General features: G+C 44.2%; 1 protein-coding gene across 1 annotated transcript; it reads left to right on the top strand.

Annotated features, from left to right (window-relative positions):
• Nucleotides 1-1,109: 1,109 nt before the first annotated feature.
• jpt1a (Jupiter microtubule associated homolog 1a) lies at nt 1,110-23,899 on the top strand. Its single transcript, XM_084319014.1, has 5 exons — nt 1,110-1,239; nt 9,536-9,678; nt 19,715-19,812; nt 21,039-21,066; nt 23,450-23,899. Exons 1-5 carry the CDS (start codon nt 1,184-1,186, stop codon nt 23,617-23,619), a joined length of 495 nt encoding a protein of 164 aa, XP_084175140.1. The 5' UTR covers nt 1,110-1,183; the 3' UTR covers nt 23,620-23,899.
• Nucleotides 23,900-27,586: the final 3,687 nt, after the last annotated feature.

Here is a 27,586-nt window from a genome sequence, read left to right as displayed (position 1 = left end):
AATCTCATAGTCTTTACGGTATCTGCAATGTTGCGGCTTAGGGCTGATGAATTCCAGGCTAATTGAGGCTGTATTGTAGGCTACGTGATGTATAAACAATAGAAGAACAATAGCTATACAAAGTGAACATTCGCTTGATCATAGACGTAGAGACATACAGCACATAATAAATATAAAACAGTGTAGAAACAGAAAAGTCAATCAATTAAACTTTTAAAATAATGAAAAACAACTGCAGACTGGTGATTTTTTATTATTATTATTTTTTTTTAGAAATGTATAAAGAAATAAGAATAAAAAATTGGGTGTATACTTATACCCACCAAAATGGCATGTTCAATACAAGGGAATAAAGAGATGCTCGAAAATATATAATTAAAAACTAGTGTCGTGTAACGTGTTGAACATGTTCCACAGATTCAAAGAAGTCCTATACAATTGTTGAAAAGATACATCATATATGTTGTTTTTTGACGAGTCACTGTACTATTACTGAAATTGAAGTAGTAATTTGTTACACACTATACTCATTACTTGAAAAAGTAATGTTAAAAGGCGTTACCGCCCAACACTACAAACAAGTAAAGCGACTTTATATGAAAGTTTTTCACATTCAATGAATGAATGAAAACTTTATTTAACAGATTGCAGAATGGGTACAATACAGTACAGCTCAATACACATTATTGTTAAGGGGATGCAGACCAGAGAAAGACGTTCGTCTTGTTTGCATCAGGGTCCCCCATTTTCAATTCATAGTGATTGCGCTCCGTTTTAGTTGCAACAATGGAAATAGAATAGTGAAAAATGTATTTTTATCTAGCTATGGTACCAATACATACATACCAAACACCGATGAGTGGTACCTACTACCAACACTGATGCTGAGAGACATGAGGACCGTTGTTGTTGACATAGCGATCCTCCAATGAAATGTATGACCACTGTGATCAAATCCAATCAGATGAAGACATTGCCCATTTGTAGGCGGGACCATAAATCACGAAACGCCCCCTCTAGGTCGCTCTGATTCTCGCTACTACAGCATACAGCAAGTGCTGCACGCACCAGTCAGCGTAGATGATGACGAGGTGGTGAGATCCTGCTGAGAAAAGTCTAGTTAGCGACGAATGTTTGACCTCATCATCAAGTTGATTAATCTTTTACAAAGCCCTTAGCGAAAATGACGACGACAACAACATTTAAAGGGATGGAGCCCGGTTCCAAAAGCAGTTCCAGGTATGCTAGCCACTGCCAGCCACACACGTTATGTGAAATAAAAACAATAATAATAATGTTGATGATGATCATAATAATAGTGCGCATTTGATTAGTCTTGCGTCTACTACAACGTCAACCCTTACGTTTTTGTTTTGATGTTTTGAGACCAATAACGTTTTTAGATGATAGGTTATACAGCTACTATAGCCAACTACCACACCTCTCCCCCTTTTGTCAATAAGGACCATTCCCCTGTCTGTAGCTATATGTCTGTAGCTATAGTAGCTACAGTTCTGCTGCAGGATAGTGCAGCTTTACCAGCTTGGCTTGTGGCTGTGTGCATGATGCATATGCCATCTTCATAGCTTTCAGCATTTCCCCCCTTTATTCTTCCGTTTGAGAACTCGTTAGAAGCACGATGAGATGCTCATTGCTCGGATGTGTCATGTCGCTAGCCAGCATGCATCAGCTAAAATGTTATTATGGTTGGGTGGGGCCATTGATGTAACATCGACGATGGAGCTACAGAACTACTAGACGTTTCCTTTAAAACACGTTCGTGGTAATCAGCTAATAATCCAGTTTTTGGTGACAATGAGCTTGATCGAGACTCCTGTCAACTGGCCCCCATTTCTTACCATTACTGGAACATGGACTAATCAAATAAAATGATCATATTGCAGTTCATAGGCAGTTAGGCTGTACATCTGAATTCAAGTGTCAAGTGTTCCTTTATTAATCCCTTTGGGGGTAATGCAAGTGTCATAGCAGCAGGGGGGGGGGGGGGTACAGGCAGAAATATAATACAAATACAAATAGTAATAATAATTTAATAATATAGAGTATTTCAGTTGCCACTAACTAACATCAAACAAGTGTGCATTCTGAAAATAGACCTGGATATTAGCCTCATTTTGGTTTAATCTGGTCAAATAATACAATACAGTACAGTTACTCTCCTTTCTTAAATTGGGTAGCTTGTGCTTTACATTCCACTGAAAGGGTATATCCATCGACTCTAACCTGAAACCTACATACTCTCTGGGCTAGGGGATCTTCAGGGGGGGATACAAGGTCAACAGTAGTGCCACCTAGAAGTGTTATACCTGCACCCTGCAGAGACATTTGAGTTGCAGCTTAGTGTGGCTACTTTTCTCTAGTCATAAATATGTAGCAAACATTGTTTTGATTTGCGTCTATTCAGATTTGTAAAGTTTAGTGTGTGTGTGTAAGGGCTTGGGACATTATTTAAGAGGTAGTTCACAATTTTGGAACACTAGGCCTATTTCCTACTTACTCTTGTCAATCAATCTTCCTCAACACAATCTATGCTGTTCTTCATATTGGATACAATTGTGAACTCTTCATTTAAGGAAACCTATCATGGGCATTCTTCAGCTCAATAGAGGCCTTGCATGGTCTGTGTAGTTGTTTTCTTTCTTACAGTATGGCTGCCTGTAACCAGGGTGCGAATCATGGGGGAGCTGGGGCAGCCATGGCTCCCCTAGATCAGACATCAGCTCCCCTGAAAACATGATTTGTGAATTTTTGGGGGGTCTCTAAATTACTGAAAATAAATGCTATTTTTGCCATGCATTTCTCATTTTTCTGTAATTATCTGTATCATCATCGTGTATAATAATAAAATTATGCTATTTTGATGTATCATTAATGATTTGCGCACTAATTCACTGTAATAGACAATAGCATAAATATGCACTGCAGATATACCCTATATCGGCACTGCAGATATACCCTACTCGTAATAGATGGCAACATGCTATTCTTGCGTTTACCATTCGGAGCGTGGCGGCGCTGCAGCCTGCAGGCACAAATCAAACTTCATCAAACAAGCGTAATGTCGAAAGTTAAATGAAATATCAAAGAAGAATGCGAAGCAGCCTGCTGCGGGGACTACTTCTGTCACATGCAGATTTTGAGAATTGGGCAAATCTTCACCATCAGGTCGGTGGCGATAATGTTGCATTTGCCTACTACTATAATAATGTTAGACTCGATGTGTTTGGTCGTGGACTTGTTGTTCGGTATTGGTTCATCCGTGTGTTTATGTGTAAATAGGACTGTTGTGTGTGCATTTTAGTGTTGGATCAGAGGGGTTAATCTGAGCATGTGTATTTTAATATGTGCGTCTCCATCATGCCTGCAGACCTGTGTGGTGTGGACTATGTGTGGTTCTGTAACGTTACTCATACCCAGAGTCATATTCTATGACTCTGCTCATACCTATAGCCTAATAGGGCCCGTGTCGACCGGGGACGTTTTATGAGTTGTCAGCTCCTGTCTGTCATTCATTTCTATCATGCCACAGATGCTGCCGGCGCGTTCCTTTTCCCAGCGCCGCGCCTCGCGTTTTTGCGGCAGTCGCGAGACCCAGGAAAAAGCGCTCTGAGCTTTTTTTTTTTTTTTTTTTTTTTTTTTTTTTTCCCCCCCCCCCCACACCCGGGAGCTCCCCCGAAAATAATGGTATGGTTCGCACACTGCCTGTAACCATTGGTAATCACTTTCAAAAGAAAATGCCTAATTACCGTGCAGTGGTGGAGTAGGTAAAACACTGGAAAAGCAAGATATTACTGTTCTACATGTGACTTGTTTACTAGATAATAACATTTATAGCAACCATTGCAGGGCTCTACGCTAACTTTTTTCCCAAGGAGCACATGGGCTCCTAAATGAGAAAAATATTTAGGAGCACACAAAGACATGTAGGAGCACATTGAAAATGTTTCAAGTAACGCAGAGTTTATTAACAAACTATTTATTACATGCATATTATACTGTGCGTGTGTGTGTGTGTATGTGCATACTAAGGGACAAACATCTGTGCAATAGCACATACCACCAAAATCACACATTGACCCATGCCTATACTAGACGCAAAGGATATCGTTTTTTTTTTGTATGTGTTGTTGTAGTGTTGTCACGATACCAACATTTTGACTTCGATACCGATAAGAAAGGTAATGGAATATATTATTAGATGACAGAACAATTCTTTAATTAATTATAATTTTAATTCATATTTTAAATAAAAAATTATAAAATTATTCTGTTACAGCTGCTGAGCTATATACTATAGCTAATGTCCATAAATATCTTCCTTTTGAATGAAATAGGTTCAAGGATTGTTAGCAGAGATAGAGAGAGAGGGGGGGTGGAGAGGGAGGGGGAGAGAGAGAGAGATTCCACCCCCCCTTCCCTCACTATTGGATTCCTCTGAGCGTTCAGGCATACAGGAATGGTGAGGATGCTGTTCATAACACATAGAAACAGCGTGACTCCCGAGAGAAATGGTCACAGAGCTGTCGAACGCAGGGCTGAATAGCTAGATGTCATAGCTTCTAAAATTGAAGGTCCGCGCTGCTCTGTGTCTAATATGAAATGACAATTACGCGTTGACACGCCAACTACGCAAAGCTATTACTTGCACACTGTGCTCCTAAATTATTTTTCCAGTTCGCACAAAGATTATTCTGTTGCTGAGCTAGCCTATATACTATAGCTACTGTCCATCAATATCTTCCTTTTGAATTAAATAAGTTCAGGAGAGAGAGAGACTGTCAGCCCCCCCCCCCCTTCCCTCACTATTGGATGTATCTGAGCGTTCCCAGGGAAAGCTTACAGAAGGTAGCATTAGCAGGTTAGCTTAGTTAGAGTTAGCAGCTAACATTAGTTAAGGTTTTTATAGCGAGGGCGCCATGACATCATCTTCAACATGACACACACATGATTTCGAAGCTAGCTGATGCAGCTATGAAACCAGTGCCTTATTAGCTAATGTAGGCTAGCCGCAATGCTGACGGTTATAATGGGAAATCCCAGTCACATTAGCACATAAGCTTAACAAAATTAGCAATCTTTTTGTGAGACTAAACTCTTTGTTCTTGGTGGCAAATTGTGTTGTATGATGAATTGAAAATGGGGGACCCTGATGTAAACAAGACGAAAGTCTTTCTCTGGTCTGCATCCCCTTAACAATTGTGTGTATTGAGCTGTACTGTACTGTACCCATTCTGCAATCTGTTATTAATAACATTTTCAATCAATCAATCAATTGCTGTTGGTTTTGTTTCATCAATAAATGAGGCAGAATACACTGTGAATGTATCTTCTTTTGTGTATTGCACTTTGTTCTCGCTGCAAACAAATAATGCTAATGTTTAGTAGTTGCAAGGCTACTATTTTTTGGAACCAGTTCGTCCGCCTTGGCGCCTCAATATTCCATTGCCGTTTCTGAATAAAACACGTAGGGCTAACATTTAAACTCGCTAAACTCTCTTCACTTCTCTCACGCTCTCATATCCTCTTTCCCTGTTTCCTCCAAACAAACATGCACGCTGCCTTGGCACCGCCTCTCTGTCTCTGGGTGTGTCTGTGTGCATGCGTGTATGTGCGTGTACGTGGCGTAAGTTGGGCGAGTGTGTGAGTTTTTTTTCTGTGTCTGAGAGGGAGAGAGGAAAGCGCTGCGCTAAAGCAAGAATCTGACGTGACTACATATATATATATACTCGATGTTCACGATATAGTAATTTACTACATCTCATGTAGAACAAGCCGCGATATATCAAGTATACTATCACCCACCCCTAGTTGGAAGACAAAACTACACAAACATTATGTGCAAGGCCTCTATTATGTATAATAGATTGCTGCGGCAAGTATTGGCTTGATTCTATTAGTTACATGGATTTTGTGCATTACCAAATACATTTTGACCACTTGAAAAACAACTTGACAGACTTCACAACCTTGAACAGGTTCAGCAGGACAGGTCTCTTTCGTGTAACATCAGAGGTCCAACTCCATGCCTTGTAGCCATGCCCTTGTCTCTGGTCCCACGTCAAAGAGGCTGGCTTCCGAGGGTGGTCTGTATAGGGGGCAGATGGTCATGATATGCTCAACTGTCTGGTCAGGGTCTCCACACTCGCATGCAGCGCTGTCTACCAGGCCCCACTTCTTAATTGATGATTTGAAGAGACCGACCCCAGTTCGTATACGGTTCAGCAGAGTCCATTTCCGGCATGGAAGATCGTCTCCTGTGGCGCTATCTCCTGGATCCCAGATGTGGCGGTGGATGCGGGTTGGCCCAGCCCTCTCCCACCTCTGCCGCCAGCCATCCAATTCTGGACAGGTCCTCAGTGGTGGAACGGAGCATCTCTTGTGCCGCCTTGTTATAGGAGTGGCAGGACTTGAGTCTGCTCAGAGGTGCTGCTGTTGTTGTGGTGTTATGTAGGATGTGCCAGTCCTGTTTCATTGCTTTCCTTGCTAGGGTGAGAGTGGCAGCCTCCTCGTAGGCCAGCCGGTGTGATTCCTGCAAGGACTGGCAGCAGAAAGACAGGGGTAGGCTTCAGGCATCCAGTGATGATCCGGAGGGCGTTGTTAATAGCCGCATTGACCTTTTTCGCATGTGGGCTTCTGATCCAGACTGGGGCACAGTACTCCGATGTACCAGCGAGGCGTCGGATCAGCGCAACCCTGGATGTTGTCTTTACCCTGACATCTTCGAGGTGTTGTTTGAAGGACAGTGTCCGATCAAGACGCACGCCAAGGTATTTAGGGGCTTGCTGGGACTCCAGAGGCTTGTGGTCAGCATATATACCTCCAGTTCCCTCTTGGCTTCTCTGTTGCAGAGATGGTATATGCTGCTGTAACGGTCTTGTCGGTGCTGAGCTGTAGGCGCCATCTTCGTAGATAGGCTACTAGGATGTCCATGTCTTGGTTAAGACCGTCTTCCAGTGCCTTCCATGTGGTTCTTCTCAGCATGATGGCAAGATCATCCGCGTAGCCGCACCTTCTGGATGCTGTGTCTGGGAGATCATAGATGTAAATATTAAACAGCATCAGAGAAAGGAGTTCCTCAGTCTTCTGAGCCTGCTGCGCTGGCCATCACTGGTCACAGCAGGACAAGTGAGACATATGTATACTCTATTGATAATAATAACACAAAACACATATGTACAGCCCCCTTTATATTATACAGATTCTATCCTAAGTCAACTCCATGTGCAAAAAACTAAGTCTACCCTATACAATGTGCAATTACTCCATACTGAGTCTTAAGCCCTTTTTACACTGCAGGCGGCTTTAGTGTGATATAAGTAAACAGATTAAGCGGATTATCAATAAATATAAAATATGCATGTACAAATAAGATGGAGTGCTAGTAAATTAATGAGTGATGTGTCGGTCCTTGTGCATGGTGCACCAGAGTCAGTTCAGAACAGTTCTCATGTTCTCTAGCCATTGATAAACCTAGAGGGCACAATAGGTCATTTCATACAGTGAGGTCAAGTAAAAGAAATATATATATAAAAAATGGTATGACTCACATTGAATGAGATACTGTGAGTATGAATGCAGTTAGTAGGACTCATTGATTATGGCAAAAATCATAATCATGATTATTTTGATGATTGAAATCACAATAATTAAACACGGTTACTCACTGATTTGAGAACATAATTTTTTTTTTATCCACTTTTTCTCCCATTTTCTATATTTCCTCCCACCCGAACAGGCGAGCCCAGCGTCTCCAGATTTCGTGGCGAGCGCCTTGCCCACTACGCCACGTAGCCGCCCTGATTTGAGAACATCATATGATGACGATCGCATTTGTTTTTATCTTTCTTCTCGACTAAAGGCTGTCTTTCGGTCATCTTCTACAAGTTACCAAATGCGTTTAAAATAATTGGAGAAATTAGCTGTGGCTCCCTCTGACTGTAACAGCCACTAATGTGCCTATTATATTTTTATTATTTTGTGTTATTATTAATTTTTTTAGTGCCATGTTTGTACCTGATGTAGCAACAGGTTTAATTTTATTTAACTTGAGCCAGTGACTCACTTCACTTCCGGTCTACCTGCCGTCCGGTACAATGTTAACTTGTTTAGTTACATTCTCTAGTAACGATGTCTCTGAATTTATTTGTTGTACATTGAATGAATATAGAGTCGTATGACCAGTCATTGTATGGTCATAGGCCTAACCATATGCTTTGATAATAAATGGGTGTGTCCTAAATCCCAAAAGGGACAACGTCTGATTAGCTACTTGCTAAACTAAGCTATCCTGGTGGGGTTATTTCATGCTGACAAGTTGCTGTCACACAGCCAGACACGTTACACCTCCTCCCTCTCAACAAGAGCTGAATCTATAGCTCAACAAGAGCTGAATCTATAGGTTTGGGTTTGGGGAGCTCCTCAAGCAAGACTTAAAAAACCCATTCTGAGCATGAGTCCCCTTCTCATCCAGTCTTCCTAACTCGTTAGCCTCATACGATAATGACCCAAGTAATTATTTTTGCCAAATTGAGATTTCTGCATAACTGTACTCTCCTCACACTGCTGCTTAGTGCCTATGTCCTCTCTCAGCCAATCAGAACGCTTGTTACGTAAAAAATAATCCCCATCTGCCTAACTCACTCGTGTGACTTTTTAAAGTTAACTTTTAACGTTACATACACAGACGGCGATCGCATGACCTAGGCAAGTAAAACAACTGCCTAGTGTATGATATGTATGTAAGTAAGAGGAAAAAATGCCTAAGTCACGACATATTTAGTTCAAAAGTCACCTTATTTTGTTACGCAATGGTTGTTGTGTTTTTGTATTTTGCAAACTTGTTGATACACCTTGTGGAACTTATTTTATTTTATTTTTTTATTATTGATCTTTTTCCCCCTCCTTTTTCCTCCGATTTTCTCCCATCCCAATGTTAGTCGTTATGCCAATTCCCAATCCCCTTCCTGGTCGCTGCGCACTTACCCCCCACAGTCGGTCTGGGAGAGTGGAGGCTATCACGTGCTTCATCTGACACACGTCTAGCCAATCAACCGCTTCTTTTTCACCTGGCAGCGCGGACTCTCACTGAGAGCGTGTAACGTGTGGAAGGATCACACTACCGCCCTTAGATCCTATCCGCGCTTAGCAGGCGCCCCGACCGAACTGTAGGAGTCGCTGTTTACAACGACCCGGACCCACCCCGCCAGCTTCTCCCACCCTCTAATACTGCCAATTGTATTAGTGTGAACGGCCAGCCAAGCTGGTGACAACCCCGGAGCTGTGAGCTGGATTCGAACAGGCGAATCCAGCGTCTCCGGGGTTGGTGACGAACGCAATCTCCGTTACGCCACCTGACCGCCTGTGGAACGTATTTTCTAAATATAAATTAAAAACTCTTACACATTTGTTGGAAAATGTGTTTTTTCTTTTCCAAAAATCTTGAAAAATTACATAGGCAATTATCGTATGAGGCTAACGAACTGCGTGTTTCCTGTGGTTCTTTCCCTCTCCTCAGGGTCTTGCGTCCTCCAGGAGGCGACTCCAACATCTCTTTTGGCACAGATCAGGGGAAACCCCCCGTCCGGAAAGATAAAATGGCCTCCAATGTCTTTGCGGAGGACGAGGACCTCTACGCTCATCGAAGGAGCAACCCGCCTGGTAAACCCCGTCTTATTCGCACATATTCCGTATCGAGGCCTGTAGTTTGCTGCACTAACAATATGAACCCCACAGCTCCTATTTGGATGTTTGTTGCTATAAATAAGTATGTATGGGATTTAACAAAGCTTTGTGACCCTAAAGCCAATTGAACCTATTCAGTACACAAAGGGATGTTCGATATTGGCTTTTTTACCGATATCCGATATACAGATATTGTCCAACTCTTAATTTCCGATACCGATATCAACCGATACCGATATATGCGGGGTTTCCCCCCCAAAAAAAACTGAATAATTTCAGGTAATTAACATTACATATCTCTTGTCGTGGAATTAACACAACATTATGCATACTTTTGACAATAAATAAAATAAGAATGCTACCTGCTACCAAAGAGCAGGGGTGCAGTCGTAATATGGGCGGAGGCCAAACGGTATCCTATTATTATGCAAAGTCTAGGCACTTATCACCTAGACTTTGCATAATAATAGGATGCGCGCACTTCGAAGCCCAAACGCCGTTTGACCGCGGTTGCCCAGCACTGCACCACTGCCAAAGAGGGTATACAGAAGTGGATCAACTCTATTCTTTTTCTCTAAAGGTTGTTTATATAGATAGCAAAGGCTCATAAAATCCATTTGAAATGTAGTGTATTCTTTTGAGAAATATAATTTGTAATTCATGATCATGTGATGAGACAATGATGTGCACTGCTGAATATTTCTCCAACGCAGAGAGTTGGACGACGTTCCACTGTGCTACCTTTACTCGGATTATTTCCCCTTAACACATGTAATAAATAATATTATATTATTGTTCCCCCCATATTTTTTTGTCTCTTTTATAAATAATCACTGAACATTTGTTGATAAAAGTTTTAAAATGTAATTTCACATTTCTGCAGCCTTGTTTATTCACTGTGCCATAAACGTAGGGTTTCCTTACGCAAGAAATACATACATGTAGCACTATGTTTATGTTTTATTAGGATCCCCATTAGCCGTCAAATGAATGACTGCTAGTGTTACGAAGGATCAGATTAAACCGAATATATATATTTATTGATTGATATATATTGCATAATATTTGTATATCGTCTGATATCCCTTGTGTATTCTTTGTACATATACACGGAATATCCCTTTAACCTAGTACAGACCATAATATTTTCGTTCTCCTATTGGACAGCGGTCCCCTAGGCGCCACAGCCATACCCCCAATGCAGAGTTCAAAGTCACCGCCAAAGACATGCCTGCACATGAACGGCTCTGCGCAAGAATACGAGACAGGAATAAGGCTGGTACTAGTTTGTTCACCTAACGTATAAATACGGCGCAGGTGGATACAGCAGTTAGTTAACCTAGTTCGAGTTACAATTGGTCCTTCGAGCCGGAGATGGTAATTAGCGTAATATTAATATAATATTAATATTAACATGGCCGATGATGAACACTCCACAAACGGTTCTCCTAAACTAGATCGCCCGGAGCACAGACGGCAGCCACCTCTTCACCTAGAGGACTACGTTGTCAGTCCAATACCTAGCTTTAAAAGGAAGTTAAATACGGATAAAGTAACTAAAGCGGATAGTAAAGGTATGCCAAACCCTAACGACCAGGCGACCCCGCCAGTAGAGACCCTAGTGGGTTCTAACGTAACTGACCAAGCTCACGGGGGGGACCAGGAGGGACATGACATGACTTTACCCCCCGACAACGCCAACGGGACAGTCCCCGGAGAGCTCCAGGATAAAGAAAGCGCTCCAGGGACGGAACCCGACCCACTACCAGAAGAGACGCACACCCAGGAGATGGATCTCCTCGGAGCGCGACAGGAGAACGGATCTCCAATGAGCACTGCCAGAAGCCGATCACCTCCGCCTGTGTCTTCCCCAGCGAAGCGGACAAGATGCTGGCGCAGGCACTCATCGCCACCCTGGCAGCCTCCACCGAACGCGATCGACTTCAGGGTGAACGCGATCGACTCCAAGCGCAACAGACGAGCGAGCGCGAACAAGCTGCAGACGAACAAGAGCGCCTTCACGCGCAACTCCAAGCGCAAGCCCTCAGTGAACGCGAACATTCTGCAACCGAGCGAGAGCGCTTCCAGGCGCAACAAAGGAGTGAAGACGACCGCATAAGACTGGAGACCAGACGCCTTCAGACAGAAGAGAACATTGAAAGAAGCCGCGCCGAGGCGCAGCGCGACGCCGCCCATGCCAGCGCCAATGCGCAGCGCGACGCCGCAAATGCCCAGCGCGAAGCAGTGCGCGAAGCCGCACATGCCCAGCGCGAGGCAGAGCGCGACCGGCTGCAGGCGCAGCTGATGGACAAATTGATTACCATGGCGACGCCCCCTCACTCCGCACGGAGCTCCCGGAGATCATCACGACAAGGGTCTAGGGCACATTTCCCTACCTGACCAAGCGACCCGGGACCCCGCCAACAGGAGGATCCTGTCCACGTCTCCGAACCCCCTCCCCGGCCGGTCCATACGAGACCCAGCAACCGGGAAGAACCGGACCACGCCGAGAGACTGAACAGAAGACTCCAGGACCTAGCAGAGGAAGAGGAGGAGGAAGAGGAGGAATGTCAAGCTGACCAGCAGCAACGTACTCTGGACCAGGAGGCCCAGTACAGCCCCGACCAGCAGCAACGTACTCTGGACCAGGAGGTCCAGTACAGCCCAGACGTCAGCCCCGAGGCACTGCGCTACAAACCCCCGACTCAACCCACGGGTGAGTTTGACGCACCGCCAGCCCCGAGGAACAGCACCTGGGTACCCGGGCTTCGGTACCCACCAAGTACCAGCCCAAGACGACACGCACGGGGAGACTCGCCCAGGAGGCCTCTCCCCCAACGCTCACCGATGTGCCAGCCATCCATGGCATCGTACCTTGGCACACCGACGTTCCCGGACTTCACACACGAGAACAGAGCACAGTACACAGAGCTACGAATGTGCTTAGAGACAATGATGTCCGATGTACCGGATGAAACGTACAAGTATGCTATCCTACTCAAGAACCTGAAGGTGCCCAGAGCGCACAATATAGCGCTGGCATATTCCAACTTTACTACCCCATACACCGCGGCTCTAGTAGCCCTCGACCAACGTTATGGACGCATATGGGACTACGTGATACAGGAGATAAGAGACATTGACCGTCTCCCCCCAGCCAGAGACAACAGAGCCAGGGGAGGAAACTAACTTTTTGGCTTACCAGCCAACTGGCGGGTATCTGATTTTTTTTACCAGCCAAACAGATTTTTTACCAGACAAAAAAAATCGCTAATTGTGATAATTACTTCTTTGTACGTCTTTGTCTAAATTGATTTTCAATCATAGTAAATTAATCACACTGTCTCTACTCTTCAAAATATTACATCATTAAATCACATATTAACATGAAAGAGGGAACTATTCTGGACTGGGTTGGGCTGAACTGGGCAGTGAAAGATGCTGGGTTGGGCTGGTCTAGGTTATACTGAATGATGAATTGAAAATTAATTGAAAATGGGGGACCCTGATGTAAACAAGACAAGTCTTTCTCTGGTCTGCATCCCCTTAACAATTGCATGTATTGAGCCGTACTGTACCCATTCTGCAATCTGTTAAATAAAGTTTTCATTCATTCATTCATCACAGCTCAACTACTAGGAATGTGTGTCTGACTCTTAAGTGCAGGAAATATTCATCAGAAAGGGGGGACATGATGGAGGGAATGGAAAGAGCAGGTTTGACAGGAGCAGGGTTGAAGGGCATATTGGAGTGTGGAGGAAGTGGACAAGGCATTAAGCAAACAGGACTGAAATGGGGGACCCTGATGTAAACAAGACTAAAGTCCTTCTGTGGTCTGCATCCCCTTAACAATTGTGTGTATTGAGCTGTACTGTATTGTACCCATTCTGCAATCTGTTAATAAAGTTTTCAATCAATCAATCAATACTGGGTTGGGCTGGTTTAGGTTGGGCTGAGTTGGACAGTGAAAGAACCAAGCATTTCACTGTAATGTAATAGCTAAATAAAACAACTTGAACTTGACTTGTTACATTTGCACTCTGGTTGTATGCCAAATGTATTCTGGTTGTACTGTACTTGTGCTGTAAGATGACAATACATTGGAACCGAATCGACAACGCTAGGGGTTCAGCAGGTGTATTCTGAATGCCAAATATGACAACATCACCGTTGTGAAGGGCATATGGGCGAGTGGTGATATGGGGGGAAACCCGGTAATAATAAAATGTCACTCGGCTGCATTTAAGCAACGCCGCTCAGTATAGTCGTCCACTATGTTGAATGCGCGTTATGGTAGCTTGTTACATGCTAGGTAGCTAGCCGGCTAATGCTGGTTGACTTGTCATTCTCATCCGACTCGAAGGAGACGCGTCGCGTGCTGTTGTTCGCCCCCATGTCAGACCGCACTGATATCCGAAAGCGACGACTCTACATGCAATTATTTTCATCCACTGATGTGTTTTTGTAAGTTTGTCTACGTTGTCAAGCCGGCTGCCGGTGGCAGGAGTTTGTAGGTCTGCGCGCGCAGTGGTCTGTCCACTTCCCCTAGATGGGCGGCATCTTCTAGAAAACGAGTGTTCATTGGAGGAGCTTAGAGCGCATCTGTACAACGATGATGTTCATTGGTTATGGTCTGATTATTATGTGGCGCAAATGGGAGGAATCAAGGGGGGAGTCAGAGTTCGGTTTGTGCCAGTGAGTGAATCATCAGATTGCAGAATGATTTTTTTGTTTTGTTTTGTAATTACTAGTACTCGCCAGACTGGCGAGTGCTCTTCATGAATTACTCGCCAAACGTAAAAAATACTCGCAATTGGCGAGTAAAGTGGCCTAATTTCCTCCCCTGAACAGAGCATTAGATGACCTCTCTATCAAGGTACAGTCCCTGGTAGGGATGCTGGGGTCCCAAAAGGAAAAAGGGATCTATGAACTGTACGCTAACTCTAATGTAGAGAGGATATTAGAGAAGCTCCCTCCCGCCCGACAAGAGCGCTTTCGGCGGCAGAGAGACCACCGTGACCCCAACGGCCCAGAGGCATCCCTCCTAGACCTGTCTGAGTTCCTCGCCAGGGAGGTCAGCAGCTTACGACTGGACACGTTCGTATGGAGACCAGGACCTCAGGGATTAAATGATAACCGCCGGTCGGTGACCGTTATGCACCAAGCCGAATCAGTACCGCAGCACAAGAACCACGACACCCCCTCGACGAAAGAAGAGTGGAAGATTGAATGCCAGTACTGTGAAGGGGAACATCGGCTGTATCAATGCGACGATTTCAAGAAGCTGACCACGGATGAGGTGAGTCAGTGGATCAAGGACCACCGCCGCTGCTTCCGCTGCGCGCGCAGCCACATGGCAGCTGCGTGCCGCTTGAGTGCTCATCAAAGTGGTCAGAGTGCTCCTGAGCTACGAGGACAAGGTCCTGGACACTTACGCCGTCCTGGACGATGGGTCTGAAAAGACTCTCCTCCTCGCTTCCGCAGCAGCCCAGTTGGGCCTGCAGGGTGCCAAAGGTACCATGACAATACGCACCATCAGAAGGGACCAGAAGACCATAAAAGGTGAGAAGGTCTCCTTCAAGATAGCAGCGGTGGACCAGCCCGAGAAGCAGTATAGTATTACCAACGTCTTCACCAGCCACGACATAGGCCTGTCCCAGTACACCTACCCCATCCCACAGCTGATGGCGAAGTATGTGCACCTACATCAACTACCTATACCGCTTATCGACGGCGCCACACCGACCCTGCTCATCGGCTCCGACCACGCGGACCTCATTCTCCCAATTGAGGCGGCCCACATCGGACCCAAAGGATGCCCAGTCGCGGTTCAGACCCGACTGGGGTGGACTCTCCAGGGCCCCCTCTAGGGACTTGACAGTCAACCCACGTCTACACGCTGCCTACACACAAAGGCGAGCGACACCGGCCACTCCCTCGTACAGCCCGTTGAGAGGCTATTGACATTAAGCGAGAGGCCTGTGAGAGAACCGTGGGCACAAGAGGGAGTTCGGAACTCCACCCCCCTCAGCTGCGCTCCAGACGTAGCTGACCTCGAACCCAGCACCCCAAGCGACTCCTTGACGGGGCGGCCAGAACCGGCCCCTCCTCAGACGGGGTACAGAGCAAACAAGAGAAACAGACGGAGGAGGAGGAGGCACAGCCAAGCACAGATCAAAGCAGTCTCAGGCCCGCTTCCTCCTAAACCCCCCTTCATCCCGTCCAGTCGTCATGATCATAGACCAGTCACTACCCCGAGCTGCGTGGCCGGCCGGCCGCGTAAGCAAAGTGACCACTGGTGCCGACGGAAAGGTCAGAGCGGCAGAAGTGCTCGTCCAAGGGCGGACATACACCCGGCCCGTGGCGAGGCTGATAGAGTTGCCAAGGCTCCCCGACACTATTGATGACGACCATGACCCCCTGACTTTGTGAACTGCCCTACCCTCACAACAGACATTGAGTAGTGGACAGTGCGGTTAATCTGCCTCTGCTTATCTAATTAGGTGGGACTAATTAGGAGGCGGCTGTTACGAAGGATCAGATTAAACCGAATATATATATTTATTGATTGATATATATTGCATAATATTTGTATATCGTCTGATATCCCTTGTGTATTCTTTGTACATATACACGGAATATCCCTTTAACCTAGTACAGACCATAATATTTCGTTCTCCTATTGGACAGCGGTCCCCTAGGCGCCACGGCCATACCCCCAATGCCGAGTTCAAAGTCACCGCCAAAGACATGCCTGCACATGAACGGCTCTGCGCAAGAATACGAGACAGGAATAAGGCTGGTACTAGTTTGTTCACCTAACGTATAAAAACGGCGCAGGTGGATACAGCAGTTAGTTAACCTAGTTCGAGTTACCCAATAAGTTGAAGCCTCACCCACGATACAACGTGCGGTGAAGTATGGCCTGTTTGGCCCCAAATAGAGCATTGAGACCGCGTGCGAATTAATAACTGAAGTATCAGAGTTTAACGCTGTACCGTCGAGTTCGACCTATTCTATTAATTCAGTAATAGTCTATTTATGTATAGTGTATCGTGCGGCTACCGTTCTACAGTGACCAGCATCACCAACGTTTCCTCGTACCAGCTAGTGTGCTTATCCAGGCTGGGCTGCTTACCCTGGCGCTTTCACCCGAGGAGCCCTAGACGAGGACCGTGTGGACATGTACACTGGATAATCTACCCGACGACTACATAGCCCTTTTCGGCTGGATTATATTTGCTTTGGTCCTGTAATTGATGGAGCGGAGAATCGCCTATACCCACAATTGTGTGGGATTTACCCTGTGAGGAGCAACGTCGAGCCCGCCTCTCAGAAGCCTGAGGCTGGCTAGCTTTCTTCCATGCGGAGCTGCATGCCACGGAGAACAGCTGTTATTCGTCTGCGGATCAAGAGATTATTGCACCGTCTCCTGTACTTGGAGTCTCTCTATTCATCGTTGACCCAGACTCTACTACCGACAAATCCTCTCCCCTTGCTGGCCTACAACCGGAGGGACCCTACCAGTATCTCCCGCTGCCTTACTAGAGTACCATAGATATAATTCCTAAGATTCAGGTTGTATTCATTATCTCCTGCGTAATATGAGAATGGACATACGTTATTGATTTGCTTACGCACATTCTTTTGCCTTATAAGCGCACCCTACGTAAAGTATTGTTATATATAGTATCATTGCTGCTAATAAATATTCTTAAACCCAGTTTTGTGTGGAACCGTGTCATTGTGGGAAGTGTTCATCTAAGATACCTGTGTACTGTATGGCCAGTAGTAATGTACATAAGACAGTAGTGGTTTAATGATACCATACTTATATAATACAGTCAGGGAATTGTACCCCTCAGTTACAGCTAGTCTTCCTGGGTCATCACCATAAGAAAATAATACAATAGAATATAAATACAGAATGTAATTATTAATACAATTAAAATAAGAAGGAAAGAAAACAAAGCATAAAGAAAATCTAAAATGAATATTCAACATTGAAGATACAATGAATGATTGAAGGCCTAACACATTCCCCAAAAACTCATAACTGAAAGGGTAACTCCATTGATACAAACAATGTAAAAAGAAAAACACAATATGTGACCACTGACCAGGCACAGACTCTGGGTCCTTTAGAAGGGTCTTCAAAAAAAATGTTTTGTACAAATCAGGCGGATTATTTTCAATCTGTTTTATGAAACGTACTGATAACACACTACTCATTCCTGAGCTACAGGGCTTCAAACAAACCGGAGCCATTTCTCTTGCTATGCATAATGACTACTTTACCCAGAAAGCAATGTAACCCACCCCTAGTCTGAGAGCAGCCCTGCCTTTGTTAGTCTGATGACTTGGGATCCCGCTTCTATCCCCAGGGCCCAGGAGTTCAAACTTGTAATCCCTATTGATTGATTGATTGATTGATTGATTGATTGAACATTTTAATTAACAGATTGCAGAATGGGTACAGTACAGTACAGTACAGCTCAATACACACAATTGTTAAGGGGATGCAGACCAGAGAAAGACTTTCGTCTTGTTTACATCAGGGTCCCCCATTTTCAATTCATAGTGAGTTGAAAGGAATTAATCCAAATCTGATCCGATCAGATAGGGATTAAAAGTTTTGAACTCCTGGGCCGGCCATCAGGATGCTCAATGACACTATGCAACACTGACCTAACCATCTATGAAATCATAGCACTGATTGGAGACAAAATAAGTGATGAGATAGTCAAACAGGTGACACAAGCTAAATACTTTCCCATGATAATGGACTGTACTCTTTGAAAGTTGCACATTTGTAATAAAAAAATGATGTAGTCGACTGCCAACCTCTCAGTCAAATGCAAAAAAAAAATATATATGATTTTTTTTGATCATTCCATTTGGGCTGTGGGGGGTGCTTAACACATTGGTCGCCAACAACGGCGTAAATCGTTATTGCCCGCCATGCGTTGAACGCCAACAACGGCGTAATTCGTTGTTGGGATCAATATAAAAAAATTTCGCCATGCATTCATAATTCATCCAGCCTCAACTGCAGCGGCACCCTGTCTGATATTGCAACGCCTCAATACCGCCGCCTGGTGGATGATCGGGCGAGTTACACTCCACACCAAACCGGAAGTGGCGCTAGTGCATCGAGGAAATCCCTCCAGCAGTATCTTGTTACGTGGATCAAGAGACACAATCGAGTGCATTGGGATCGCTTTCGAAGCGCAATAATATATATGATTTCGGCGTTTATTGCGTCATACAAACGGGAAATGGATCTAGCAGATTGACGTCAAATAATTGGAATATTTTTCCTCCAGTCTCATCGGCGAACGGTAAGAGGAATATAACGTTATTTTCAGCTTGATTGTCCATTTCTTTGTTTGCAATCCATCTGGTCAACATCAACCCATACTAAATAAAGCGATCAAGGAATTATAAACGACCCCCCCCCACTTTTCTTCACGCATGATGAAGCATAATGTATACCGATCATATACATTTGAATTTTTTAATATAGCGTGTATAGGAAAGAAACGCCAATCGATAATCTATCATATGCTTCAGGGCCTATAACTTGCGTTTTTTGGAATTACAGCAGAAAAGCTTAAAAACATACTTATATTCTCGACGGTATTAACACAACAATGTATGAATGAAAAAATATAACGTTCCCACATCCGGAACGATAGATACCCGATGTTGAATGGGCCATAGTAATGTCAATATAGCTATAATATTTAAAAAGTTATAGCCCTGCAAAGAAGGTAAACATCTCCATAGGCTTACAGCGGTGGCAGACTGGGTATAATGATGGGCATAATGCGTGGCAATCAAAGTGTTAATGTCTGATGGGGGGGATTAGTCGGCAAATTTTGGCCAATCAAAGTCGACTATACAAATCCTTAGTCGGGGACAGGCCTACCATGGATACATGCATCTCCTTATACTACCTGCACCTGAATGAAATTCTTTCCCTGATCTGTGTCTTTCCTTGTTTTCCCAGGTGGGAAACCTACGGGGGTCCTGTGTGGTGAGTCCTCAGCCCCATTGAGAAGAGCAGGACACCACACAGCCAAACACTCTGCAGACAGGCCTGCTATGGTAAAGCCCTGGGCCCGTATTCACAAAGCCTCCTAGTGCTAAAAGTTGGTCTTAGTGGTGAAATTCTGAGATCCCACTAAAGATAACAAGTTATTTACATATCTCAGCCCTTAACTCATTCAGCGCCAGCTATTATCCCCATCCCTGTAGTCAATGGGCCACGCTTTAAAAGATAGGCATTTTCACTGTGCGTCACGATGTTTGCAGAGCTATATCTATATTCTATATTATATCTATGGAGACAATACTATGGCTCATTTGACAGTCACTATCTCTCGTCCAACATGTAAAAAAGAGTAAATGTTTTCATGTATACGTTCGCGTGTTATCCCGTGGTGAATGAATATTGTATAGTTTCAGAGTGATCCGGGCTAATTCCTGGAAGATGAGCATATAATTCCAATGTAGGCAAACGAGCCAGGGACACATAGAATGATCCGGATGATGGTTTAGAACAGGGATCAAAGGAAAAATATCAAAGGATCAAAACCTGAGAAATCTCGGGTATGGCGCTCAACCGCTGGCGAGATAACCCGACTTATCTCGGGTATGGCCCTGAATGACTTAAGTGAGTAGATGGCTTTGGACATCCACCTTCTTCTAACTTAAATTACAGCAATGGCTTTATCTGAACTTCGCCACTAGATGGCTCCAAAATCAAATCAAATCTGTAAGCGGCACGCTGCAAGTCCCAACAATGACATCAGCATCGCGAGCTACTGCAACTGAGGCTAAACTTCAAGGTTGATGAGGGAGGGGTAAATGTTGTTGGAATTTGAATGAAATTCACCAGGAGAGTTTTCTTGACTATTATAACGAATTCCGGTGGTTGGAGCTTAAAATAAATTTATTTGAAAATGTACCTCTCACGAAGGACCACCCTAATACAGTATATTTATATATATACACACACATATATATATACGGGCCCCGAAAGAAGTGCGCACCCACTTATCTCTATTTATGTGTACCTGTGTACCTGTGTATATATAGGCTACTAAAAAATAGCCTGCAGTATACAGTAGCTGAAATTCCCCAGTGGGGAAGATGAGTTGACTAGGGGGAAACGATGATTATCTATCTTTCATATAATTATCAGGGAAAGGTGTGCAGCATAAGTTACCAGGTTACCAAAAGTGAACCACTGTTGTGTAATATTCTGCTGGACATTGTTTTGCATCCACATTATTCTGATAACCATCTCTCTTTCTTCATTGTCTCCTCAGGATGGTGACAATGACTTGGGTAATGCAAGTAAGGACTTTTGTGTGTGTCTGTGTGTCTGTGTCTGTGTGTTTTGGTTGTGTCTTCCCTAAAGAACAAGACCCTCGCTCCATATAACGAAGCTGTAGGGAGGTGTATCTAAAAAAGACTAGTTAAACTATCATGCACCTAATAGGTATTCACACTAGTGCTGGGCGGTTCCTGACTCATCCGGGTTAAAGATCAGAATCTTTGTACTGAATCAGGAATCAGTCCGAGGTCTCCATTAACCCGGATCCTATGAGTCCTCTGACTGTCTCTGACTGTCTCTGACTGGCTGGCTGCTGCAGTGCTGCCTGCTAAGTACACACACACAAAATGCCCTGCTATATATCTCATCCCACTGTATTGTTATTTTTATTCTAATTAGTGTATATACTTGACCACATCTTGCACAGTTGTACAGCCCTGGCCTTTTTTTTTCTTTTTTAACTTATAACGAACTATACTATATTATATTGTGCTTCTATTTAATTTAGTTTATATCCCATTTTATTTTATTCCACCTTTTTATTTTAAAGTTGTACAGCCCTGGCCTATTCTTATTTCATAATTATATTCTATTCTATTGTCCTTCTATCTTAATTTAGTTAATATTTCATCTGATTCTGAAACGGAAAGACCGTGGACTCTCAGAGACTCAGATGCGTTCAAAGATTCAGGTTAGCGATCTCCAGTTAGCGGTCCCACCGGAAGTACCTCAGACTCAGATTCGTGGAGGAGGAGGACAGGAGTGACTCAAGTGACTCACGTGAACCGGATCACTTTAGTGAGTGACTCACACTAACCAGAGTCCATCAAATTAACCGGATTTACCACCACTAATTCACACCAGTTTGAGTTAAGTGATGGATTGGTCAGTTTGAAGATACTTTACTCAAACCGGGGAAAAACGTACTCATTCTACTTTCAGAATTGCAGTGGCTCATGACAGGTAAATTGATTCAGCAGTGGAAGGAAGCATACAAAAAATATAGACAATAGTATTTATCTGAAAGTGAAAACATTTGAAAGGGGGGGCGGGGGGGGGGGGGGGGTCGTTTGTGATTAATTGATTGCCAATAACGGCATTCGTTATTACCACAACATACACTGAACTGGGGTATGGCTATGAAATCCTTGCACGATCAAGCTGAAATTGACGTCAAATTGCTCTTACCTTTGGCCGGTTGGATTCCAAAAAGAATTTTCCAATTATTTGATCGCCATCTGGTAGATCATAAGTCCATTTGGCACACACCATAACGCTATACAGCATAATGAATCCGGCGTTCCAAAAAGTATTCCATGCGATCTGGTGAAGCCCTCGCTTCAGGCTAACAGAAAAGTCCAGTGTGACACCAGGTCTGCAACGCGTGTAGCTTTATGCCAAGCAAGCAGTGCAAAAATTTACCGTAGTGGCATGCAGTAATGCGCCTTTCATTTTCCGCCGCCCAGCGCCCAGGTCGCGCGGAAATAGGCTGTCTATTGCCATTCTCTTTGACAAACTCTAACCTTAACCAGCTCCTTAACAACGCCTAAACTTAACCGTTCTAACCTTAACCAACTCCGAAACAATGCCTAACCTTAACCTTAACCTTATTATATTGCCATTCTCTTTGACAAACTCTAACCTTAACCAGCTCCTTAACAGCGCCTAAACTTAACCGTTCTAACCTTAACCAACTCCGAAACAATGCCTAACCTTAATCGGCGAAAGAATACACGTTAAAAAAAAATCACGTTAAAAAATATTTTCGATGGGATTCGAACTCGCCAGCAAACAAGCCATAGGATCCACAGCCATGTGTCCTTGCCAATTGAGCTATTTGCTAGATACTGAATAAGGGGCGGTGACTTATATATATTGAGCTCCGCTCGTGTCGCATGCGCGGGCACCTCGCGCGAGCACGCCGGCGCACGCACGCACCTGAGCGAGCACGCCGCCGCCGGTGCACGCACGGTAGCATTTGTCTGAAAAGAAGGGCGCTTTACCGCACGCTAGTGCGGTGACGAATGCGGAAGCATTTTTGCACTGCTTGCTTGGCATTAACGTACAGGCGTCTGCAACAGGGGTTACGGCATTCTCGAGACAGTGCCACTACCAGGATCTGGCCGGTACTGCACCTTCGGAGTCCCAATATGCTTTTTCCAGCCAAAATACAGCTCTGTGACATGGAATAGGATATTAATATCGAAAAAAAGGAAAAACTACACAGAAACGAGAATGTTCGTTTCCGGCACTCAACCGCTGGGCCACAGAAACGAAGATTCTCGTGAACGGCACCCAAAGGGTTTAAACAACACAAATGCATCGAAGTGTGAAGTGTATTCCCCCATTCTTTCAGGAGAAGAATCGACTTGTGTGTCTTCCACGTCTTTACCTTTGCTTTAGACGGTGCTGTCGTTCCCGAGGTCATTCCCGAGGTGGTTCCCGAGATGGTTCCCGAGGTGGTTCCCGAGGTGGTTCCCGAGCAGCAGGAGGAGGCCACCTCAGGTGACCAGCCCGCTGCAGGACTCCGCAGGAACCCCCCTGGTGGAAAGTCTAGCCTCGTCCTGGGTTGACTCCCTGGCGAATCGCCCCTCCTTACCTCTCTCAACTCAGCATCTCTTTTCTCTTTTTTTTTTTTGATACGAAGAGGCCCTCGTTCATCTGTGCATTCAAGAATTGACCAATCTCAAGCCCCGCCCCTCTTTTCTTTATCTATAAAAGAGGGTGGGGTTTGAGATTAGGTCAAACCCTCTGCCCCTCCTCCCCATCCCCAAGTGCATTGTTTTGATACCTTCTTTTTAAAAAGATTTTTGTACGTCTTTTGACAGAGGCACTTTATGTATCTGATTCAAAAGCCCAACCTCTGGCAGGGCATCAGAAATGCCAGAGGAGGTGCTGTGGAGCCGATATTTATTCAAAAGTGTTGTCACTTGAAAGATAAAAAAGAAGTTGTAAATGAAACACATTTTCAACTTGTGCTACACATTTGCAAATTCTTCATATGTCAGTCACAACAGGTTTGACTGATTATTAGTCCCATAAGGCATGAGGCTTAAGTTGTTATTCTCTCACTTCAACTTCCCCATGAATCTCTCCCAACCCTGTTGTAATGGCACAAGCTCTCATTGGTGCCCGACCAGTTTCTAAAAATGCAAACTAAAAGATGTATATGGACTGGAGTGAGTTGTCTCTTTCTCACTGTGTACAATTTGGGCCAATCTGCATGCATGTCTGGTCTGTGAATGTGAGCAGAAAACTGAAGAGATTTGTTGAAATAAGCTGGTTATGCTGGACATTATTGTGAGTTTTTATTATTATTTAATTGTTGGAAACATGCATTGTTGTTGCATGACGTTGGAACCTTTCTACTGATTATGTTGCGATTATTGTTGTTCACACAGAAAAGCCAAACAAGTTATTGTCAATATACTCTGTCCGATAGACACAAAGTTTAGAGATGGAGATAGTCTGAAGAACAATGGGCCCAATGTCACAAAATGGAGAATTGGATTTAGGTATTTATTTTATATTTTTTTATAAACTGTATTAGTTGCCCCTCATAGTATTGTAACCCCAGTGCCAGTTTGAGTGCCATGTGTTTTATAGGTAACCTTGACAAAGTGTGCCTGTTTGTGTGGTAAGCTACTCCATCAAACAGGGTTGGGTTTCCCAAAAGCACCTTGGCACTAAGTCACCTTGGTTGGTTACATCAGTGGGATCTAGATGTTCTTGGTGCCACAATGTTTCTGGGTCACTCAGTCCAGATTTGACAAAGTGACCTTATGACAGCTCAGCCTATTCATGCCTGTATTGTTTTATTTCCCTCATGCATTGTTGTAATAGCCTGTTTCCCCCTCCTGTTCACTGGAAATGCAGTCTTTGGTACATTTGTTGAAATTTGCTACCCAAGGTTTCTGCTCCAGAGTTCATTCTCACCTCTGTCATGGCGTGTCACAGGTCTGATGCTAGTACTGTATTATGTCAGCCAGCTGTCGTGCAAGAAAATCTACAGGTCATTCTGTTGTAATGATGCTTACATGGAATTAAATTACTGTACATGGTGGTATCACTAACATTTTGGAGTAGGGTGCTTGAAGGATCAAGGGATTTCGTTTTGGCATCCTATTGGAATTTATGCTGGATTGTAGCTTATAGTCAATGTAAAACTTTTAAATTAGGAACTGTCACAACTGGAAGTGAGCATTAAAAGTTGTTTTTGACCATGGATATTTTACTATCATGATCGTTGTTGTTGTTGTTGTTGTTGTTGTTGTTGTTGTTGTTGTTGTTGTTGTTGTTTACTTTATTAACTCATTCAGCGCCAGTCACGATGATAATCGGGTTAACTCGCCATCGCTTGAGCGCCAGACCCGAGTATAGTCGGGTTTTAATCGTTATTTCTTTTATTAGCGATATCCATTCATTTTCATCCATCCAGCCTGATGTTATCGTTGGGAATGGGTCTGAGCTCGCAAAAGGGCAAATACCGCCGCCTACCAGTTGGTATGGCACCCCATTGGGAATGGTCTAGTTTCTATTCTGGGACGATCCAAGCCGTGCGGGCGTGTCTAAATACTCAGGCGAGGTGACCTGATTCATACATACATCTGCGAGGCTCCCCCCCCCCCCCCCCCCCCCCTTAATATGCAATGCTGTTGAATGTGGCACGGACCTCTGCGGCCAGTACTTCAAATGGCGATGAGATAATTGGATTATTTCTTTTGCATTACATCAGATACAAGGTAAGAAAACTATATAAATTTGATCGTTGATCTGATATGTCTTTCTACCGTGATCGCGGCTGTGTGTGTGTGTGTCGAGGAGGCTGGGAGCCCCGCGGTCCAATGCTCTTCATGTATGCACGAGGAAGGATAATACTGATAATCTAGCATTGATTTCAGGAAGATACGATAATCAGGCGAAAAATTACAACGTGTTTAGTGTATTCCACTAAAACGCTATTATCCATCTTTCTCTGGAATTACTCGGAGGCACCCAAAGTTATACTCATATTCAAAAGGCTATAAAACGGAAATGTACCGATGAAAAAACAATCCGTTTTGTACATGTTGACTGGATGCAACTAACCGATAATCGACGGGTGTATTAGACCATAGCTATACTTTAAGATATATTTTAAGGACTCGCAAATCTCACAGTCCCCCCATTGACTTAGAGCGGTGGCGCACTAGCGCCATCTTCTGGATTAAGCTGTGGCACTGAATGAGGGTTAACGAGAACACTCTTCGGGGTCCGTGAGCCCGCAAATCCATACATTGGGATTCAGACATCAGAAATGTTTTTCCAATGCATTATTTTACTTAATGCCTAATTATTACCCATAGTAGTGTGTAAAGCTGAAATGGACCACTGGCAAATACAAATCGACTGTATCAAGTAATCCTTTTTTTTTTTGATCCACTTTTTCTCCCATTTTCTATATTTTTCTCCCATCCCAATTTCGTATCATCCAATTCAACCCTCCCCTGTCACGAACGCTGTTTCTTGCCTCCCACAAGCCGGCTGCAATGTGGACTAAGTCATACATAGCACAAGTCCCCTCCGGTACTTGAGGTAACAGCAGTCGCATCTTTTCACCTGCGCAGCTCGATCTCTCAGTGGCGAGGAGTAACGCGTGGGAGGCTCACGCTGCCCCCGACACTTCCTGATTCTACTGCGCAGGCGCACCAACCGACCTGTAGGAGTCGCTGTCCACAACGCCCGATCCCCACCCATCAGTTTCCCACCCCCTAATACGGCCAATGTGTATTAGTACGGACGACCAGCTAAACTGAAAGCAAATGTGGAGCGCTGGGCTCGAACAGGCAAGCCCAGCGTCTCCAGATTTTGTGGCGAGCGCCTTGCCCACTACGCCACGTAGCCGCCCCTGTATCAAGTAATCCTTAGCCTATACTCAACGAAACCGAAAGTTGGCTATGCGAAACAGGCTGTACTAGTTGTACCTGTCACCGTCCAAGAGGGCTTGCTTGCTTTTGAATCGACTTGACAAGGAAGGATCGTATGGTGAGTTATTACTTATTACAAGATGACTTGTCTTGATACTGTGTGAGAGGAACACTGCATTAAGTAAGGACTCATCTTAAATGGTTTTACAGTAACCTTATTCAAAACACTATTCTACCCGTGCAAAAGAAACTAACAATAGTCCCAATCGCTGCTACAATGTCACCAAATTTTATTCTGATCATTGCGTAAAAGCTATTTGCATCAAAACTGGAGCGATTTTGTTGCAGTCAATGTAAAAAGATTTACTGGACACAGTGGCGGCCGGTGCTACGTATAGTAGGGGGGGGGGAGAAAATCGTTGTTTTTTTTGTCAAATAAGTTGTGCAATAGTCAATTTTGGTGAGTTTCTATACAATTCACTTATGACATTTAGGTAACATTAGTGAACAAAGGGACAGCTACAATATGTAAATTGTAAACCTATTTTTTTTTATTCCAGTCGATCATAATGATCATACTACGGAGGGCTCACTGCGTTGGGGAGAGAGAGAGAGGTAGAGAGAGGAGATCGAT

This window comes from Notolepis coatsorum, assembly GCF_963971535.1.
Source record: "Notolepis coatsorum genome assembly, chromosome: 7".
In the NCBI taxonomy this organism is placed as follows: domain Eukaryota; kingdom Metazoa; phylum Chordata; class Actinopteri; order Aulopiformes; family Paralepididae; genus Notolepis; species Notolepis coatsorum.
This window is presented reverse-complemented; position numbering and strand designations above follow the sequence as displayed.

Coding starts and splice junctions, on each gene's coding strand:
- jpt1a (XM_084319014.1), top strand. CDS start 1,184: ATGACGACGACAACAACATTTAAAGGGATGGAGCCCGGTTCCAAAAGC. Junction 19,813..21,038: donor CTGCAGACAGGCCTGCTATG/GTAAAGCCCTGG, acceptor TTGTCTCCTCAG/GATGGTGACAATGACTTGGG. Junction 21,067..23,449: donor CAATGACTTGGGTAATGCAA/GTAAGGACTTTT, acceptor CCTTTGCTTTAG/ACGGTGCTGTCGTTCCCGAG.